The 21,407-nt window shown below is 36.8% G+C and overlaps 1 protein-coding gene across 1 annotated transcript in view; it reads left to right on the forward strand.

The window, feature by feature from the left end:
- Positions 1-21,407, forward strand: part of CFAP47 (cilia and flagella associated protein 47) — a 510,608-nt gene that overhangs the window by 267,572 nt on the left and 221,629 nt on the right. Inside the window, exons 43-44 of the mRNA XM_057495502.1 lie at positions 17,252-17,363; positions 18,118-18,344. Coding sequence (XP_057351485.1) covers positions 17,252-17,363; positions 18,118-18,344 — 339 coding nt within the window. The remainder of the gene's footprint in view (positions 1-17,251; positions 17,364-18,117; positions 18,345-21,407) is intronic.

Here is a 21,407-nt window from a genome sequence, read left to right on the forward strand (position 1 = left end):
TGTTTCTTTATGGGTCAGTCTTGGAAGGTTGTATTTTTCTAAGAAGTTGTCCATTTCTCCTAGGTTTTCCAGCTTGTTACCATATAGGTTTTCATAGTACTCTCTAATGATTCTTTGTATTTCTGTTGGGTCCGTCGTGATATTTCCTTTCTCATTTCTGATTCTGTTGATGTGTGTTGATTCTTTTTCTCTTAATAAGTCTGGCTAGAGGCTTATCTATTTTGTTTATTTTCTCGAAGAACCAGCTCTTGGTTTCATTGATTTTTTATATTGTTTTATTCTTCTCAATTTGTTTATTTCTTCTCTGATCTTTATTATGTCCCTCCATCTGCTGACTTTGGGCCTCATTTGTTCTTCTTTTTCCAATTTTGATAATTATGACATTAGGCTATTCATTTGGGTTTGTTCTTCCTTCTTTAAATATGCCCGGATTGCTTTATACTTTCCTCTTAAGACTGCTTTCGCTGCATCGCAGAGAAGTTGGGGCTTTGTGTTGTTGTTGTCATTTATTTCCATATATTCCTGGATCTCCATTTTAATTTGGTCGTTGATCCATTGACTATTTAAAAGCGTGTTGTTAATCCTCCATGTGTTTGTGAGTCTTTTTGCTTTCTTGGTACAATTTATTTCTAGTTTTATACCTTTGTGGTCTGAAAAGTTGGTTGGTAGGATTTCAATCTTTTTGAATTTACTGAGGCTCTTTTTGTGGCCTAGTATGTGGTCTGTTATGGAGAATGTTCCATGTGCACTTGAGAAGAATGTGTATCCTGTTGCTTTTCGGTTTAGAGTTCTATAGATGTCTATTAGGTCCATCTGTTCTACTGTGTTGTGCAGTGCCTCTGTGTCCTTACTTATTTTCTGTCTGGTGGATCTGTCCTTTGGAGTGAATGGTGTGTTGAAGTCTCCTAAAATGAATGCATTGCAGTCTATTTCCTCCTTTAGTTCTGTTAGTATTTGTTTCACATATGCTGGTGCTCCTGTGTTGGGTGAATATATATTTATAATGGTTATATCCTCTTGTTGGACTGAGCCCTTTATCATTATGTAATGTCGTTCTTTATTTCTTGTTACTTTCTTTGTTTTGAAGTCTAATTTGTCTGATACTTGTACTGAAACACCTGCTTTTTCCTCCCTATTGTTTGCATGAAATATCTTTTTCCATCCCTTGACTTTTAGTCTATGCATGTCTTTGGGTTTGAGGTGAGTCTCTTGTAAGCAGCATATAGATGGGTCTTGTTTTTTTATCCATTCAGTGACTCTATGTCTTTTGATTGGTGCATTCAGTCCATTTACGTTTAGGGTGATTATCAATAGTATGTACTTATTGCCATTTCTGGCTTTGGATTCGTGGTTACCAAAGGTTCCAGATTACTTTCCTTACTATCTAAGAGTCTCACTTAACTCACTTAGTATGCTGTTAGAAATACAATCTAAAGGTTCTTTTCTATTTCTCCTCCTTTTTCTTCCTCCTTCATTCTTTAGACATTAGGTATTAAATTCTGTACTTTTTGTCTATCCCTTGATTGACTTTGGGGATAGTCAATTTAATTTTGCATTTGCCTTGCAATCAGCTGCTCCACCCTCCCTACCATGATTTTACTACCTCTGGTGACAGCTCTCCAACCCTAGGAACACTTCCATCTATAGCAGTCCCTCCAAAATAGTCTGCAGAGATGGTTTGTGGGAGGTAAACTCTCTCAGCTTTTGCTTATCTGGAAATTGTTTAATCCCTCCTTCAAATTTAAATGATAATCTTGCTGGGTAAAGTAATCTTGGTTCCATGCCCTTCTGCTTCATGGCATTTAATACATCATGCCACTCCCTTCTGGCCTGTAAGGTTTCTGCTGAGAAGTCTGATGTTAGCCTGATGGGCTTTCCTTTTTATGTCATCTTATTTCTGCCTCTGGCTGCTTTTAACAGTCTGTCCTTATCCTCGATCTTTCCCATTTTAATTACTATGTGTCTTGGTATTGTCTTCCTTGGGTCCCTTGTATAGGGGGATCTGTGGATCTCCATGGCCTGACAGACTATGTCCTTACCCAGATTGGGGAAGTTTTCAGCAACTACCTCCTCAAAGACACTTTCTATCCCTTTTTCTCTCTCTTCTTCTGGTATCCCTATAATGCGAATATTGTTCCGCTTGGATTGGTCACACTGTTCTCTCAATATTCTTTCATTTTTAGAGATCCTTTTTTCTCTCTGTGCCTCAGCTTCTTTGTATTCCTCTTCTCTAGTTTCTATTTCATTTATTGTCTCCTCCACCGTATCCAACCTGCTTTTAATACCCTCCATGGTGTTCTTTAATGATTGAATCTCTGACCTGAATTCATTCCTGAGTTCTTGGATGTCTTTCTGTACATCCATTAGGATGTTGATGATTTTTATTTTGAACTCCCTTTCAGGAAGAGTCACGAGGTCCATATCATTTAAATCTTTCTCAGGAGTTGTATTAACAATTTTACTCTGGATATGGTTCCTTTGGCATTTCATGTTTGTATATGGCACCCTCTAGTGTCCAGAAGCTCTATTCTGGAGCTGCTAAGCCCCTGAAGCAATGTCCGGGGTTGCAGGGGAGCGGTACTTAGGGTAGGAAAGAGCTGTTCCCTGCCTCCTGGCTCCTGTGCCTGTCTCCACTGCCTGAGCCAGTGGGCCGGTCACACAGGTATAAGTTTTTGTCCCAGAGCAGCCAGATATGGATCCCTGCATTCCACAAGCAGCTGGAATCCCAGTCTCCCCAGGAACTCTGCCTGTATTAAGTTTCCAACCCAGTAGTCATGCGAGTCTCATGAAAGCACCATGAAATGTAGGTTTGTGCTCCCAGAGCAGATCTCCGGAGCTAGGTATTCAGTAGTCCCAAGCCTTCCACTCCTTCCCTGCTCCGTTTGTCTTCCTCCTGCCGGTGAGCTGGGGTGGGGGAGGGGCTCAGGTCCCATGGAGCCACAGCTCTGGGACATTACCCCGTTCGCTGAGGTCTGCTCTTTTCTCCAGGTGTGTGCAGTGTGATGCCGTCCTCTTTTCTGTTGCTCTCTCAGGATTAGTTGCGCCAATTAAATTTTCTAATTGTATCCAGTTTTAGGAGGAAGCCTCTGTCTCTCCTCTCACGCCACCATCTTTAATCCCATCTCCCTTGAAGAGGGAATTTTTATACCCAGAAGATAATCCCAAATATATCCATTATATATTAATTATGATTATTATTGAATGCATTTGCAATGAGATAATGGTAATTGGGAAGAGGTATTGATTATAGGACCATTTACACATGAAAAATAATAATAGCCTATTAATTATATAAAGAATAGTTTAATTTTACACTTAAATTATCATTTAGGAGAAAAAATAGTTTTATAGTATACTAAATCTTGTTTTTTTTTCTTTTAATTTAAAGGAGTTTCAAATTTAACTGAAATTTCTAAAAAATATTAACTGTAGTGTGACCAGTAGTTGTTTCAAATGCTTCACAATCTGTTTTGTATATAAATTTATAATATAGCCCTAAAAATAATTATGGTTTATTTCTTTTTTTTTTATTAAGGTATCATTGATATACACTCTTATGAAGGTTTCACATGAAAAACATTGTGGCTACTACATTCATCCATATTATCAAGTCCCTCCCATACCCCATTGAAGTCACTGTCCATCACTGTAGTAAGATGCCACAGAGTCACTACTGTCTTCTCTGTGCTACTCTGTCTTCCCTGTGACACCCCCTGCGCTATGTGTACTAATCATAATACCCCTGAATCCCCTTCTCCCTCCGTCCACACCCACCTTGCCCACCCCTCCCCTTTGGTATCTGCTAGTCCCTTCTTGGAGTCTGTGAGTCTGCTGATGTTTTGTTCCTTCAGTTTTGCTTTGTTGTTATACTCCACAAATGTGGGAAATCATTTGGTACTTGTCTTTCTCCACCTGGCTTATTACACTGAGCAGAATACCCTCTAGCTCCATCCATGTTGTTGCAAATGGTAGGATTTGTTTTCTTCTTATGGCTGAATAGTACTTCATTATGTATATGTACCACCTCTTCTTTATCCATTCATCTACTGATGGACACTAAGGTTGCTTCCATACCTTGGCCATTGTAAAAAGTGCTGCAATAAACATAGGGGTGCATATGTCTTTTTGAATCTGAGAAGTTGTATTCTTTGATAAAGTTCCTAGGAGTGGAATTCCCAGGTCAAATGGTATTTCTATTTTTAGTTTTTTGAGGAAACTACATATTGCTCTCCACAATTATTGAACTAATTTACATTCCCACCAGCAGTGTAGGAGGGTTGCCCTTTCTCTGTATCCTCACCAGCATTGGTGGTTCCTAGTCTTTTTGATGCTGGCCATCCTAAGTGGTGTGAGGTGATATCTCATTGTGCTTTTAATTTGCATTTCCCTGCTAATTAGCGATGTGGAGCATCTTTTCACATGTCTGTTGGCCATCTGAATTTCTTCTTCAGAGAATTCTCTGTTCATATCCTCTGCCCATTTTTTAATTGGGTTGTTTGCTTTTTGGGTGTTGAGGGTTGTGAGTTCTTTATATATTTTGGGTGTTAACCCTTTGTCTTATACGTTGTTTACAAGTATATTCTCCCATATTGTAGGGTGTGTTTTTGTTCTACTGATGCTGTCATTTGCTGTACAAAATATTTTTAGCTAGATGGAGTCCCATTTGTTCATTTTTGCTTTTGTTTCCCTTGCCCAAGGAGAAGCATTCAGGAAAAAGTTGCTCATGTTTATATTCAAGAAAGTTTTGCCTATGTTCTCTTCTAAGACTTATGTTTCATGACTTACATTCAGGTTTTTGATCCATTTTGAGTTTACTTTTCTGTATCGAGTTAGACAGTAATCCAGTTTCATTCTCTTGCATGTAGCTGTCCAGTTTTACCAACACCAGTTGCTGAAGAGGCTGTCTTTTCCCCATTGTATATCCATGGCTCCTTTATAGTATATTAATTGACCATATATGTTTGGGTTAATATCTGGACTCTCTATTCTGTTCCACTTGTCTGTGGGTCTGTTCTTGTGGCAGTACTAAACTGTCTCGATTACTGTGGCTTTGTAGTAGAGCTTGAACTCGGGGAGCATGATCCCCCCAGCTTTATTGTTCCTTCTCAGGATTGCTTTGGCTATTCAGTGTATTTTATGGTTCCATATGAATTTTAGAGCTATTTGCTCTGGTTCATTGAAGAATGCTATCAGTATTTTGATAGGGATTGCATTGAATCTGTAGCTTGCTTTAGGCAGCATGGCCATTTTGACAATATTAATTCTTCCTATCCATGAGCATGGGATGTATTTCCATATATTGGTATCTTCTTTAATTTCTCTCATGAGTGTCTTATAGTTTTCAGGATATACGTCTTTCATTTCCTTGGTTAGGTTTATTCCTAGGTATTTTATTGTTTTTGATGCAATTATGAATCGAATTGTTTTTTTGATTTCTCTTTCTGCTAGTTCATCATTAGTATATAGGAATGCAACAGATTTCTGTGTATTAATTTTGTATCCTGCAACATTGCTTAATTCAGTTATTAGTTCTAGTAATTTTGGGGTGGATTCTTTAGGGTTTTTTATGTACAATATCATGTCATCTGTAAACAGTGACAGTTTAACTTGTTCCTTACCAATCTGGATGCCTTTTATTTCTTTGTGTTGTCTGACTTCCATGGATAGGACCTCCAGAACTATGTTGAATAAAAGTGGGGAGAGTGGACATCCTTGTCTTGTTCCCAATATTAGAGGAAAAGCTTTAAGCTTCTTGCTGATAAGCATGATGTTGCCTGTGGTTTTGTCATATATGGCCTTTATTATATTGAGGTACTTGCCCTCTATACCCATTTTGTTGAGAATTTTTATCATGAATGGATGTTGAACATTGCCGAATGATTTTTTGACATCTATGCAGATGATCATAAGGCTTTTGTCCTTCTTTTTGTTGATGTGATGTATGATGTTGATGGATTTTTCAATATTGTACCATCCTTGCATCCCTGGAATAAGTCCTACTTGATCATGATGGATGATATCTTTTATGTATTTTTGAATTTGGTTTGCTAATTTTTTGTTGAGTACTTTTGCATCTATGATCATCAGGTATATTGATCTGTAATTTTCTTTTTTTGAAGTGTCTTTCTCTGGATTTTGTATTAGAGTGATGCTGGCCTCATAGAATGAGTTTACAAGTATTCCCTCCTCTTCTACTTTTTGGAAAACTTTAAGGAGAATGGGTATTAGGTCTTCACTAAATGTTTTATTAAATTCAGTGGTGGCCATCTGATCCAGGGCTTTTGTTCTTAGGTAGTTTTTTGATTACCAGTTTAATTTCATTTTTGGTAATTGGTCTGTTCAGATTTTCTGTTTCTTCTTGGTCAACCTTGAACAGTTGTATTTTTCTGGAAAGTTGCCCATTTCTTCTAGGTTATCTGGTTTGTTAGCATATAATTTTTCATAGTATTCTCTAATAATTCTTTGTATTTCTGTGGTGTCCATAGTGGTTTTTCCTCTCTTATTTCTGATTCTGTTTGTGTGTGCAGAGTCTCTTTTTTTTCTTGATAAGTCTGGATAGGGGCTTATCTTTTTTGTTTATTTTCTCAAAGAACCAGCTCCTGCTTTCATTCATTCTATTGTTTTGTTCTTCTTGATTTATTTATTTATGCTCTAATCTTTATTATGTCCATCTTCTACTAACTTTGGGCCTCATTTATTCTTCTTTTCCTAGTTTCATTAATTGTGAGTTTAGACTATTCCCATGGGATTGTTCTTCTTTCCTGAGGTAGGCCTGTATTGCAGTATACTTCCCTCTTAGCATGGCCTTTGCTGCATCCCACAGATATTGCAGTGTTGAGTTATTATTTTCATTTATCTCCATATATTGCTTGATCTCTGTTTTAATTTAGTCATTGATCCATTGATTTTTTCAGAGCATGTTGTTAAGCCTCCATGTATTTGTGGGCTTTTTTGTTTTCTTTGTGTAATTTGTTTCTAGTTTCATACCTTTGTGGTCTGATAAGCTGGTTGTAAAATTTCAATCTTTTTTAATTTACTGGTGCTCTTTTTGTGGCATCGTTTGTGAGCTATTCTTGAAAATGTTCCATGGGCACTTGAGAAGGTTGTGTATCCTGCTTCTTATGAGTGGAGCGTTCTGTAGATGTCCATTAGGTCCATCTGTTCTAATGTGTTATTCAGTGCCTATGTCTTCTTACTTATTTTCTGTCTGGTTGATCTGTCCTTTGGAGTGAGTGGTGTGTTGAAGTCTCCTAAAATGAATGCATTGCTTTCTATTTCCCTCTTTAATTCTGTTAGTATTTGTTTCCCATATGTAGGTGCTCCTGTGTTGGGTGCATAGATATTTATAATGGTTATATCCTCTTGTTGGACTGACCCCTTTATCATTATGTAATGTCTTTCTTTGTCTCTTATTACTTTCTTTGTTTTGAAGTCTATTTTGTCTGATACAAGTACTTCAAGTCCTGCTTTTTTCTCCCTTTTGGTTCCATGAAATATCTTTTTCCATCCCTTTCCTTTCATTCTCTGTTTGTCTTTGGGTTTGATGTGAGTTATTATAGGCAGCATATAGATGGGTCTTGTTTTTTTATCTATTCAGTGACTCTATGTCTTTTGATTGGTGCATTCAGACTATTTACATTTAGGGTGATTATCAATAGGTATGTACTTATTGCCATTGCAGGCTTTAGATTCATGGTTGGTTACGAAAGGTTCAAGGGTAACTTTCTTACTATCCAACAGTCTAATTTAGCTCACTTAGTATACTATTAGAAACACAATCTAAAGGTTCTTTTTTTTTTCCTTCTTTATCTTCCTCCTCCATTCTTTATATATTAGGTATCATATTCTGTACTCTTTGTCGATCCCTTGACTGACTTTGAGGGTAGCTGATTTATTTTGCATCTACTTAGTAATTAATTGGTCTCTTTTTCTTTACTATGGCTTTATTTCTTCTGGTGATAGCTATTTAGACTTAGGAACACTTCCATCTATAGCAGTCCCTCTAAAATACACTATAGAGATGGTTTGTTGGAGGTAAATTTTCTCAGCTCTTGCTTATCTGGAAATTGTTTAATCCCTTTTTCAAATTTAAATGATAATCTTGCTGGGTAGAGTATTCTTGGTTCGAGGCCCTTCTGCTTCATTGAATTAAATATATCATGCCATTCCCTTTTGGCCTGTAAGGTTTCTGTTGTGAAGCCTGATGATACCCTGATGAGTTTTCCTTTGTATATGATCTTTTTTTCTCTCTGGATGCTTTTAATACTCTGTATTTATCCTTGATCTTTACGATTTTAATTATTATATGTCTTGGTGTTGTCTTCCTTGGGTCCCTTGTGTTGGGAGATCTGTGCATCTCCATGGCCTGAAAGACTATCTCCTTCCACAGATTGGGGGATTTTTCAGCAATGACTTTTTCAAAGACACTTTCTATCCCTTTTTCTCTATGTTCTTTTTCTGGTAACCCTGTAATGAGAATATTTATCTGTTTGGATTGGTCACACAATTCTCTTAATATTCTGTCATTCCTAGAGATCCTTTTTTGTCTCTCTGCCTCAGCTTCTTTGTATTCCTGTTCTTGAATTTGTATTCCATTTACTGTCTCCTCTACCTCATCTAATCTGCTTTTCAATCCCTCCATTGTTTGTTTCATTTCAGCTACTGTATCTTTTAAGGTGTCTATCTCCCTCATGAATTTTTTCCTTAGCTCTTGAATATTTTTCTATATCTCTATGAGCATGTTTATGATTCTTATTTTGAAATCTCTTTCAGGAAGATTGATGAGTTCAGTTTCACTTGGCCCTCTTTCTGATGTTTGTTGGATTTTAGTTTGAACCAGGCTCCTTTGACATTTCATATTTGTAGGTGGCATGCTCTAGTGCCCAGAAGCTCTACTCTCTGGAGCTGCTCAGCCCTTGAAGTGATGGCGGAGCTTGCACGGAAGTGGTGCTGATATCTTTCGGGAGGAAAGAGGTCTTTCCTGCTTCCCGCCTGCAGTGCTTGTCTCTATTGTCAGGGCCAGTGGGCTGAGTACACACGAGAAGCGTCTACGCTCTGCACTTGTAGCTGCTGTAGGTGGGGCTGCCCCCTGGCTGGCTTGGTGCAGTTGCAGGGACAGCCATTTTGCAAGATGGTACAGGCCGAGAGGAAGGCACAGCAGGCTGTGTATCATGATGGGGGGCCTCAGAGCTGTGGAGCCAGCCAGGGTGATGGAGCACCTGAAGCTCCTGGAAGTTCTGAACCTGATGGGCAGAGTGCACTTAGACAATTTTATCCATCTGTCCTTTCTCCTGAGCAGCAAGCTATGTGCAATCCTTATCCCTTTAGCAGCCCTCTTGCTGTTAGGATGTCTCTTACAGTGCCTGCCTTTCTTTTGTCCCAGAGCGGCCAGTTGTGAGTACCTGTTTTCCACAAGTGGTTGGAATCTCAGTATCTCCAAGTATTCTGCCTGTCGTAGCTTTCCAACTCCACTAACCTCCAGAGCACCATGTAGTGTAGGTTCATGCTCCCAGAGCAGATCTCCAGGGCTGGGTGTTCAGCATCTCTCCACTCCCATCCCATTCCATTTCTCTTCCTCCCGCCAGTGATCTGGTGTGGGGGAAGGGCTTGAGTTCCGCTAGATCATGGCTTTGGTATGTTACCCTTTTCCTTGAATTCTGCTGGTTTCTCCAGGTGTAGACAGTCTGCCACAGCCTTCTTAACTCTTGGTCTTTCAGGATTTTATGTATTTGTTATATTTTCATATTATATGTGGTTTTGGGAGGAGGTTTCTGTCTCACCTCTCATGCCCCTATCTTTAATCCCCCTCTAGGGTTAATTTTCAATAGTATAGTAAGCAGGTTTTTATTTTTCAAGTTAGTCTATTAGAATATTCGTTATATCCATAAATTTTATATAAATTAATCAAAATACAATTGTACTTAACATGGCATCTCAGTTTATTAAAACATGTCTTTTGATTACATATATTTTGATCATCAGAAACAAGATAAATAATCATCTTTAATGATAGTAAATTATATTGCTATCAATTGAGAAATAATGCCCTTAATCTAAAGTATTGCATTGAATTATAATTACTAATGTGGAGAAATGCATCTATTAATTACACATTCAATTTATTGCTAATTATATTGAAAAATGCAATTACAAGCTTAAATAATCAAATATCCAAGTCAACCTACTTAGCTCCTGTTCTTATTAAATGTGTGATAACTACTTTTCCATTAAGAACCACCTGTTGAAAACTGTAAAGTAATTAAGCCTCAGTTTGTTGGATTTCCATGTGTTAAACAGAAACATTTCTACTAGCATTCCTCTCAAGAAAAGTTCATTTGCTTCACTTTGGCTGTTCAAATTGAACTTTCAAATAAAAAAGTGAAATGGCCTATATGACAGCTGTTTGAAAGTTCAAAGATTTCTACACAACTTTGATCAGTGTTCATAGAAATTCTTAGCTTAGGGGAAAACATACAAAAGTCCTAAATATTCTTGCTATCAAATGCCAGAAATCCAAAGAAATTTCTGCTTGTATGTGGGGCAGATTGAATGGAGGAACCTGGAATAAAAATGACCCAGTCCCTGAGGAACTGCACCTTCTGGAGGAAGGGTTTGTAGACCCCCCCCATATAAAGCACACAAACAGTGTGAAATACAAAACAAGTACTGACACAACCCTGGGGCTCTGTCTTCACTGTGGTGCCCAGCATGTGAATGTAATGTAAACACCTGCTCTTTGTAGTTCTGGGTTCTCAAGTATGAAACCATCCAGTCCATTAATTATGATTGAAAAAAGTTGCACAGTGAATGTAGACACAGAAAGACACAAAAGACTGACAAAGAATGTGAAATGAGTGATAGTGCAAAAAGTCAGATGAGTGGTTCAACAATTTAGGCAAATGTAAGGCAAATGTAAAGCTGCTGTGACTTATAATATGTTTAACAACTGGTATGGTGTGGCTTTCAGACTAAATTGTTGTAGACTGTAATTGAGAGGCAGTCTCAATAGGGCTGCATGAAGCAGGGACCCTTGACACAGGGTCTGGGTTAAGAGAGGGTTCCAGTTGCAGTGACTTGTGCCCACCCCCAGGTAGAAGACCCTGCAAGGCCTCCTTGTTTACTTACCATCTACAACACTTTTTTGTGCCTTTATGTCTGTGCTGATGTAGGATTAAACTAGCAGTGTCTGTTATTTATATTTTTAAATATTCTCCATTCACTGTACAACTTTTTTCAATCATAATTAATGGACTTTAATAATATTCATTTTTGCGGTGTTGGCAAAACTGGACAGCTGCATGAAAGAGAAGGAAACTGGATTATTGTCTAACTCCATACACAAAAGTAAACGTGGATCAAATATCTGAATGTAATTCATGAAATTATGAAACTCATAGAAGAAAACATAGGTAAACTTCTCTTGAATATAAACAAGAGCAACTTTTCCTGAACACATCTCTGCAGGCAAGGGAAACAAAAGCAAAAATGAACAAATGGCACTACATCAAACTAAAAAGCTTCTGTACGGCAAAGGACACCATCAGGAGAATAAAAAGGTATCCTACAGTGTATATTCATAAACAACATATCTGATAAGGGGTTAACATCCAAAATATATAAAGAACTCACACACCTCAACACCCAAAAAGCAAACAACCCGATTATAAAATTGGCAGAGGATACAAACAGACATTTCTCCAAAGAAGAAATTCAGAGGGCCAACAGGCACATGAAAAGATGCTCCACATTGCTAATTATCAGAAATACAAATTAAAACCACAGTGAGATATCACCTCACACCAGTTAGGATGACCAACATTCAAGAGACAAGAAACAAGAAATGCTAGCAAGGATGTGGAGAAAGGGGAACTGTCCTATACTGTTGGTGGGAATGTAAATTAGTTCAATCATTGGGGAAAGCAGTATGGAGGTTCCTCAAAAAACTAAAAATAGAAATGCCACTTGACCCAGGAATTACACTGTTAGTAATTTATGCAAAGAAAACAAGATCCCTAATTCAAAAAGACATATGCACCCCTATGTTTATCACAGCACTATTTACACTAGCCAAGACATGGAAGCAACGTAAGTGTCTATCAGTAGATGAATGGATAAAGAAGATGTGGTACATATACACAATGGAATATTATTCAGCCATAAAAAGAAAACAAATCTTACCATTTGCAACAACATGGATGGAGCTAGAGGGTATTATGCTCGGTGAAATAAGCCAGGTGGAGAAAGACAAGTACCAAATGATTTCACCTGTTTGTGGAGTATAACAACAGAGCAAAACTGAAGGAAGAAAACAGTAGCAGACTCACAGACTCCAAGAAGGGTCTAGCAGTTATCAAAGAGAAGGGGTTGGGGAGGGTGGGGGGGGGAGAGAGAAGGGGATTAAGAGGCATTATGATTAGCACACATAATGCAGGTGGCTCACGGGGAAGGCAGTATAGCACAGAGAAGACAAGTAGTGACTCTGTAGACTCTTACTACGCTGATGGACAGTGACTGCAATGGGGTGTGGGGGGGACTGGATAATATGGGTGAATGTAGTAACTACAATATTTTTCATATGAAACCTTCGTAAGATTGTGTATCAATGATACCTTAATAAAAAAACACTCATTTTTGCTTAATTTTACAGAATGTTAAGGTGAAAACATTCAATTATTATAAAATCTTCATGTAGTGTTGTTACATTAGGCAAACAACAGTTTTATGAAAGTTATAACTAGAGGGACTGAGGATTATTTGAGGATGGTTTCTTTTATTTTTCATGCATTTTAGCAGCAGGTCATATTTTATTCATCCTTTGATTTTTCATTCAATTTATTACAACTCTTTTTTTTTTTTTTTTGGTAAACACACTCCTCCCACAGGCCCTAGGTCTGAGTTGTTAGCCCAGAAACATAAAGAAGATAAAATCCCATCTGGCCTCTAAACCCTTTGAAATATTAACCTCAGAATGCCTCCTGGCAACATGCTGGCAGGTCAGATCAACTTTAAAGTTTGGATCAGTGTGGTAAATATTCACAAACTTACACTTAGTTTGAGCCCCTTCCATACTGCAAGGCCTTCTCCCACTTCCTCCTTTCCCCTCATACTGTGAAACCATCATCCTACAATAAGTACTACAGAGTTTTTCAAGAAAAGTATGAGATGAAAATGTGAAAAGGAGAATGTTTTAACAATGGTAGTTATTTATTCTTGGGGGTCTCCTCTGGGTTCCTTAGAATGATACAACCATTTAGTCTGTAAAGATTCTACATGCTTCTAGGGTACCAATATTTTAGCTCCAGGGGACACCACTTCAAATGTCATAAAGAATATGTGGTAACAGAATTCCTCTTTTCCCAAATCCATATTAATTTTATGGACCCTCTCATCTTTTTTTTTTTATTATTGAGGAGAGGACAACAGAGAAGTGTAAAGATGAAGGTTGATATAAAGTTCAGTCTTCATGACAGTTTGCATGATGTTCACAAATAAAGAGAATCAAATTTTCATTTATTTGCAGAGAAAATTTGTGGGAAAAATTTTAATAGAAAGTGTCCTGAAAAATTTGGTGGCAAAGGCAAAGAGAAATTGTTACTGTCATTGCCAAAATAACTTCTGGAGTCCAGGCCCAGTTTCCTGTTATTTGATGAGATGGTTTCCTACATTCATCAATAAGTATACCATGTATTTTTCTTAAACAATCAGTTACAGTTTATGCCATGTAAATATGTGTGATCTTCTTAAAATGTCTGTGGAATAATCTCTCAAGCATGTGATTAAGATTGTGTTAAAATTCAATTAAGAAATTGAGCTTTTTAGTGCAGGCATACAAATCTTATTCATCATCTTCTCAAACTTAGTCTACTAGCTCAGTCATTCCATGAAACATAGTATTTAAAAGAACAGCGATTGTTTTTACTGCTCAGTTTCACATAATTATAGCAAAGTCAAATAGTCACTTATGATGATTAATGATCTCTCTCTGCTGTATAGAATTTAGCATTTTAGAATTTTAGCTTAGGTCTCACTGTGTCTGTTTAGTTGTCAAAATAATATAATATTGTCCAGTCAATTCAAACAAATAAATTTCAAAACCTAGCAAGATCTAGGCCCAAGACAAGAGAATAACTAGAATTTAAGACATATGATGCAACACGGGGAGTTTCTGTCTAGCAATGCTTTTTCTTTTTTTTTTTTAAAGAAGATTGAGGTTATTTCTACCTGAAGGGCACCCATGGCATGTGTGAGGTTACCCAGCTAATTAATGGCAGAGCTGGAATAAAACTTTCCTGCCAATTCAGTCTTTGTGTTCCTCATTTTTGGGTCATTAACAGCTGGTCTTATAAAATTGCATAACTGTGTTATTTGAGGACTGTATTTAACTAGATACACAGGAAGAACAAATTATCTTTTGTAAGGTTTTTTTTTATTTTTTTACAATTGACAATCAGTTTTGACATCTTTCTGAAAAGTAGAAATTCAAATCCAAATAAACATGCCCACAGGAAAAGGCAAAATTAAGAACAGAGAAAAAATTTGATAGGTGACTATTAGAATAGTTCAAGCGTCTGTTAAGTGTCAAATAATTTAATTTCCCTCTAGACTTGGAATGTAAGGGAATTCTTTACTTTAAAAGAGTAATTTATTTTAACTGGTAATTTATTGCATTTATATTCCTTTCCTGGGCTGATTTTATTTCAAGGAAAGTGAAAGGAAATAATTAGACATACTGGAAATGACTTTCCTGAATAATTTTCTGATGCAGGCATTATTTTCAATTATATTAAGTTTCTTTCTAATAAAAAAGAACACTGAAAGTGAGCAAGTCAGAGAAAATTTTTTGAGAAATGGTAATATATTGTCTAAGATGTGGAATTAAATGGAATTGAATGGAGTCTTTTTTTGTAGTCTGATATTTCTGTTGGCTAAGTAATGGTAGGCAACTATTTATAACTTATATTTAACGAAAATATTCTGGTAAGCAGCAGTTTGCTCCTTTTGTATCACCTCTCATGAATTGTCATTCATTTTCATGGAGTAGACAAGCTATCAATCAGGTTTCATTCAAGCATACAAAAAAATAATGTAATTATGATAACTCTATATTCATTGAGCCCAATTTCTTATGCATACTATATTTTGGATAAAACACCTGAGTTTTACATAAAAATAAAAATGAGAAAAAGTTAAAAGTAAAAAATTAATATATGGTTTTCTCCAGTCTCTGTTGAACTGATGCGTTTGAGCTCTACTTTCAACTATCATTGAAAGTGATAGCTAAATCGTTAGTATTGCTCACCCAGTTGTATTTGCAGTAAAATATACACTGAAAATACATTTCAGATTGCTAGCCTGGATTTATGTTTGCCAAGTACATGGCTGCTTAGGAAAAATTACTATATGAAAATTATATATAATGTACTATTTATTACCAGGAGTGCATGGAATTAAATGCTAACTAATTTAAAACATTGACCATTTTTTGTACTCCTTTTTTTCAGCATGATTTGAGGGTAATTGGGGATCATAATTTATAAAATCTGTAAAATTTTATGGAACATTATCCTGTGAAAGTAAATAACGAAATTTTATTATAATCAAATCTCAATTGGGAATAATGAAGCTATGAATAAAGTGACCGCACAATAAGAAATTGTTCATTCTTACATTGTTTCCAGATTAATTTTCAATTTTTGCCATTTTATTTGTTATCTAAGTTATTTACAATATTTTGGAATATGTATTTTTATTATGTGATCAATTTACTTTTATATAATTTACATATATAGTGCCTGCTCAATGGTATCTTTGGAATGGTCTTTTAAGTGTACAGTTAACACTGTTTTAAGGTTGTGGGACAGTTCTTACTAGTTAACAGTCCCAGCTTCGAAGCAAGGATTATTCCTTTTGCTTTTCTAGCAGTTGGTTGCATGCCTGTCACAAGCCCATTCTGGTACAAGATTCTCCATTGTGTGGCAACCTAAACTTGCCCCTCCTCGTTTTTACTGGTCCCCTCAAGTCTTGGCCCCATCCTGGATCTTTTGAGTCAGAGACCTGCATTTTCACAAGATCCCCAGGTGATTTGTACACTCATGAAAGCTTGGGAAGACCTGCTCTCAAAGAATGGTCCCATACATTTAAATGGATCCATTAAGTGCCAACAAGGGTTAGGTTCCTAATGTGTGTTACCTCGTATAGTCCTCACTGCATCTTTACTATCATTCATTCTACTTAAGATATAAGCATTTTGTAGAAAGACCGTAGAAATAAAACTGCAGTAATCCACCCTGTACCCTTCACCCAGCTTCAACAGTACATGGCCAGACATGTTTCATGATTATCTACAAATGATTCAGTAAATGTCTCTACAAGAAATAGACTCTGTTTTTCTCAATTTAACCATGATACCATTTCCACTAAAATATGAGTCATATTTTGGGGTGACATATTCTGCTACCCTTCAGAATCAAGGTCTAAATAATAATCATCAGTTGGGATTGTATGAAGTCTTTTGAGACTTTGCCTTTCTATTCAATTAAACTCTAGATTCCTAAAGTGAAGGCATTGTTCATCCCATTTTGCAGAGGAGGAAACTAGAACTCAGATATTTAGTAAACTTGTTGGAGGCCTAGTGGCTAGTAAATGGCAGTAACAGAATTAAAACCAGGCTTGTCCACCTCTGTCAATCTTTCTCTATATGATATTGCTGCCCTTGTCTCCACTTTTATTTTTACTCTCTCTGGTTAGTCTTTTGTACTTCTTGCCTAATTACTTCTTCTAAAAGATCTTCAGACCCTCACATGCTCATTTTGAAAACCTACACTTTAAAATAAAGATTCTTGGGGACTCAGACACCCTGCAAAAATGAACTCCCCTCCCACTATAAAAATAAATAAATAAACTCCTCTCCCACTATGAATTAAGGAAAGGAAAAAATTTTCTTTCTTGCTTGATTGTTGATTTGTTTAAAGCGAACAGTCTACCCAGGATGTTTGTAGCTATTAAGATCAACTACTCTCAGTGCCATTCTGGGACCTTCTTAACCCAGCTCTGTGTTCTGGTTGCCTGCAAAGTTTTCCCCACACTATGGACCGAAGCCCTACGTTTCTCCTCTAATCTAGAGCTTATGTTGCTTAGAAATGTACAATGAATGTATGTTTTTATAGTATATAGATTTTTCTTGCATCAGAAAGATTTATCCTAATTTTTTCTGAGATTTTAGAATTTAATAATGTTGTTGGTTGTGTTTTAGATCGGAGAATTAATATACATTGTGGAAGGAATTGGTATGATCCCCTTGCCTTCCAGCTTCGTGACAACAGATTTTTCAACTCCATTTGACTACAGCACTTCTCCCAAAGAAGGTAGCGTATACATATGTTTTATTTCATTTATAATATTGAAGGATAGGACTGTTCCCCATGTAGTCACCTAAGCATCCTCATAGAAATTTTTTCCAATATATAATTAGATTTTAAAAGGTCTCTTTCAACTTTAATATGTCATCACCTATGGAATAGAGCATGATTTTAATGATTAAGAAAATGTCAATTAAATTTTTTAAATATTTATTTTTTAGTCTTCAGATGCATATTGAAATTTGGCATTCAAAATATTTACTCAGCAAAATTTCCATTTCCCAGATAATTTAGAAATCACTACGCTCTTAAATTCTGTATATTGTAATATAACCTGGACTTGTACCCTACATTGTAGTTTAAAGTGTAAGGTTGTTAGTGAAAAAAAAAACGGCAGTTGTTGCCAGTCCTTGACAGATGTCTTTCTTTACACTTATTTCCATCCCCCCACCGACCTTCTAGTTGCTGATAGGAGCACAATTGTCACTGAATTTTTGAGCATAACTGATAATGTTTCTATGAAAGAACTATTTGACTAGAAATCTTCTTAGAGAATACCAGTAAAATATCTTGAATTCCTGAAGACTTACTCTTGAATTATTGAATTAGGGCTACAAGAAATGGGTTACCTATTTATTATAACTGTTTAGTGAAGACCACACCTGCAGTTTTATATTTCAAACCTCCCAAGTCCATGCCCAATAACAATGTCAAGGGTATAAATGATCATTGCTGTCCTGACTGGTTTTGCTTCCCCTAGTGTTTAATAAGGAAGATCCAGTTCTGTATTTGAAATGTGGCCTCCGTCAAACGTTGGATGTGGACCTTAAATTGCCGCTGAGTAACAATGCCAAGGAGAAGGCTTTGGTTTTTGCAGCACAGCAACGGATGTCCAATATAGAGTATGAGCGAAGGTTGCTCACAGGCACTCTGGAAAGCAGTAGTGTCCGTGTGGCCATCGCCCTCCTGGGACTGACCAAGATCGAGGTGGGAATGGAGGAGAGATGATGCACTTAAACTACTGTCTCTAAAAGTAATACAGAGCTGTTAGTTAGTATATTTTACATAGAAAAGTGATGAATGTGTCCACAGAAAGACAGCTCAGCCACGTTTTTCTTTGTTTCCTCATTAAATAATAAATCTGAAACAAAGCATTCTGATAATTTTCTTTAGTAGTAATAACTAAATGAGTAGTAACTAAGCATACTACTAATTTTAGGCATTACTGTGTAGTTGCTTAATTCACATTGTCTTCAATTCTGGCTGTATGTTAGAATGCCCTGGAAAACTTAAAATAATACTGGTGCTCAGGCCCCACTCCAGAGCAATTAAATACAAATCTCCAGAAGAGGGTAGGTGGGAACATGTTCTAAAAGTTGCCTGGGATATGCTTCTCTTCATCCAGAGAGGATTGCCTCTGGGACCACATTGCCAGGCTAACAATCCAGACTGTTAACACTGTTCCACCTGTGTGATAGTAGACTGGTAACTTAAAAATCATCAAACTACAATTGCTATATTTTTAATGTGAAGATACTGGTAATTTAGGGAAGCTAAGTGAAATAATTTCATAAAATGCTTAGCATCTCCCCTCATATGCAGTAAGTGCTTTTTTATATATATGGCATTGTTACTGTTATTCATTATTGTTATTACTATAGACTCTATTATTACAGCTTGAACTCTATTTTCTAATTGAAATAAGGTACAGTCTAGTCTCCACAGAGCTGCCCAAGTGATTATTTTTTCATTTTATGATTGAAATATAGTTGATACACAATATTATGTTGGTTTCAGATGTACAACATAGTGATTTGACAATTATATACATTACTAAATGCTCACCATAAGTGTAGTTGCTGTCTGTCAACACACAAAGAAATTACAGAATTATTGGCTGTATTCCCTATGCTGTATTTCCATCCCCCTGACTAACTTACTTTATAATTTGAAGTTTGTACCACTTTATGCCCTTCACCTATTTCACCCATCACCCCACCTCCTCTATGGCACCCACCAGTCCATTCTCTGTGTTTATGAGTCTATTCTGTTGTTTGTTCATTTGTTTTGTTTTGTTCTAGAGTCCACGTATATGTGAAATCATGTGGTATTGGTCTTTTTCTGCCTGACTTATTTCACTTAACATAGTACCCTCTAGACTCATCTATGTTGTCCAAATGACAAGTTTCATTCTTTCTTATGTCTGAGTATATTCCATTGTGTATATGTACCACATCATCTTTGTCCATTCATCTATTGATGGACACTTAGGTTGTTTCCATATCTTCACTATTGTAAATAATGCTGCAATAAACATAAGGGTGTATATCTTTTTGAATCATAGTTTTGTTTTCTTCAGGTAAATCTCTAGAAGTGGAATTATTGGGTCATATGGTATTTCTGTTTTTAGTTTTTTCAGAAACCTCCATACTGTTTACCATAGTGGCTGCACCAATTTACGTTCCCACCAACAGTATAGGAGGGGTCTCTTTTCTCCACATCCTCACCAATACTTGTTATTTCTTGTTATTTTGATGCTATCTACTCTGGTGTGAGGTGGTATCTCATTGTGGCTTTGGTTTGTATTTCTGTGATGATTAGTGATGTGGAGCAAAGAAATTCTTTTAAAATGTGAGCCTGCTCACGTTGCTCCTGTGCACAGATTCCTCTACTGGCATTCCAGCCTGTGTCAGAATAAAAACCAACATCCCTAGGGTCATCTTCATGATCTTCCCAGTCAGTGCCACCCCCTTCCCTGGTCTCCGCTCCTCCCCCGGAGCCCATCGACTCATGCCCCTCCCTCAGCACAGGCCTCCTTGCTGTTGTTCAGACATCCAGGGTGTGCTCCCCACGGCCTGTGCACCTCCTCTGTTGCTTTTCCCTGGGTATGAGAGGCTGCCTCCCTTAGTGACTTCAGGCCTGCTGGAATGCTATCAGTGAGATTCTGCTGCACCAGTGTGTATGTTTTAAAAATCACTGCTTACCTCCAACAGGCACTCTCTAAATCCTAAATTTTCTTCAATTTTCTCTATAGATAGCTTTTATCACCTGAGAGTAGTATATTTATTCCTCATTGTCTGTCTCCTGCAAGGGTGTTTTTTAGAAGCTATTGTTGAGTTAACTGTCATATTCCCAGTGCCTTGAAAAGTGTGTGCTGTGCCAAAGGTAGTTGCAAAATCTTTGTTCAATGAAGGGACAAATGGTAAATGTTTACATCCTTCTTGTTTAAGATGTACCTTCATTTATGTATGTTATAGCAAAATACTTGGCATTGTAGCATGATTTCTTTATTTGTCAAAATGCTAGAAACAATATAGTCAAAGCACAGATTTCTAATAATTAATGATGATATTTTATGGATGATCTGGATTTTTAAATTCTGCTTAGCTCAAAAATATTAAGGCCTAAGGCTCTGACACCCTTTGGACTGACCCATCCCCACCTTGCATCTTAGAAGCTGACGGATCTCTTTAGGTTGTATCAAAATGCTTACTTCTACTACAGAACAGTGAATTTGGGACACTTTATGTTAAACTTTCAGTATACTGTTAAAAAAAAATCTTCAGTATGTGGCCCTTCAAACTTGAAGGCTATTATAGCTCTCTCTCTTTCATTTTAAATACATTTTGTTCATTCTTATCTCTTGTAAAAAGATTTAAGCAAAAATGTTTGAGGAAGATGGATCCCCTTTCTGTTGTTTATGCTTTTTCTCCCTCTTTCTCTCTCGAACCCAACCTTCTTTCTGTGTTTATCACTGTGTTGATCAAATGTTTGGTATAAGATTATTTTTTATATTTACCTGTTTCTCTAGGATTATGGATTCCTAGAAATCTAAAACCTTTTGTTGTTTTTTGTTGTTGTTTGCCCCTCAATGTCTTGTGCCTGAGAGGTGCTCTGTCAGTGTTTAACTGAATTGAACAAGTACCTGAACAGAGAAATGACACTTCCAACCCTATGTCTTCATCGTACAGGCTGATGTCAATTCACGTTGCCTCAAAGCCTGATTTTTCACAAAGTCTTGATCTTTATATATCCTTGTTTCTTTCTCCC

This window comes from Manis pentadactyla, chromosome X (assembly GCF_030020395.1).
Source record: "Manis pentadactyla isolate mManPen7 chromosome X, mManPen7.hap1, whole genome shotgun sequence".
NCBI classification, from domain to species: domain Eukaryota; kingdom Metazoa; phylum Chordata; class Mammalia; order Pholidota; family Manidae; genus Manis; species Manis pentadactyla.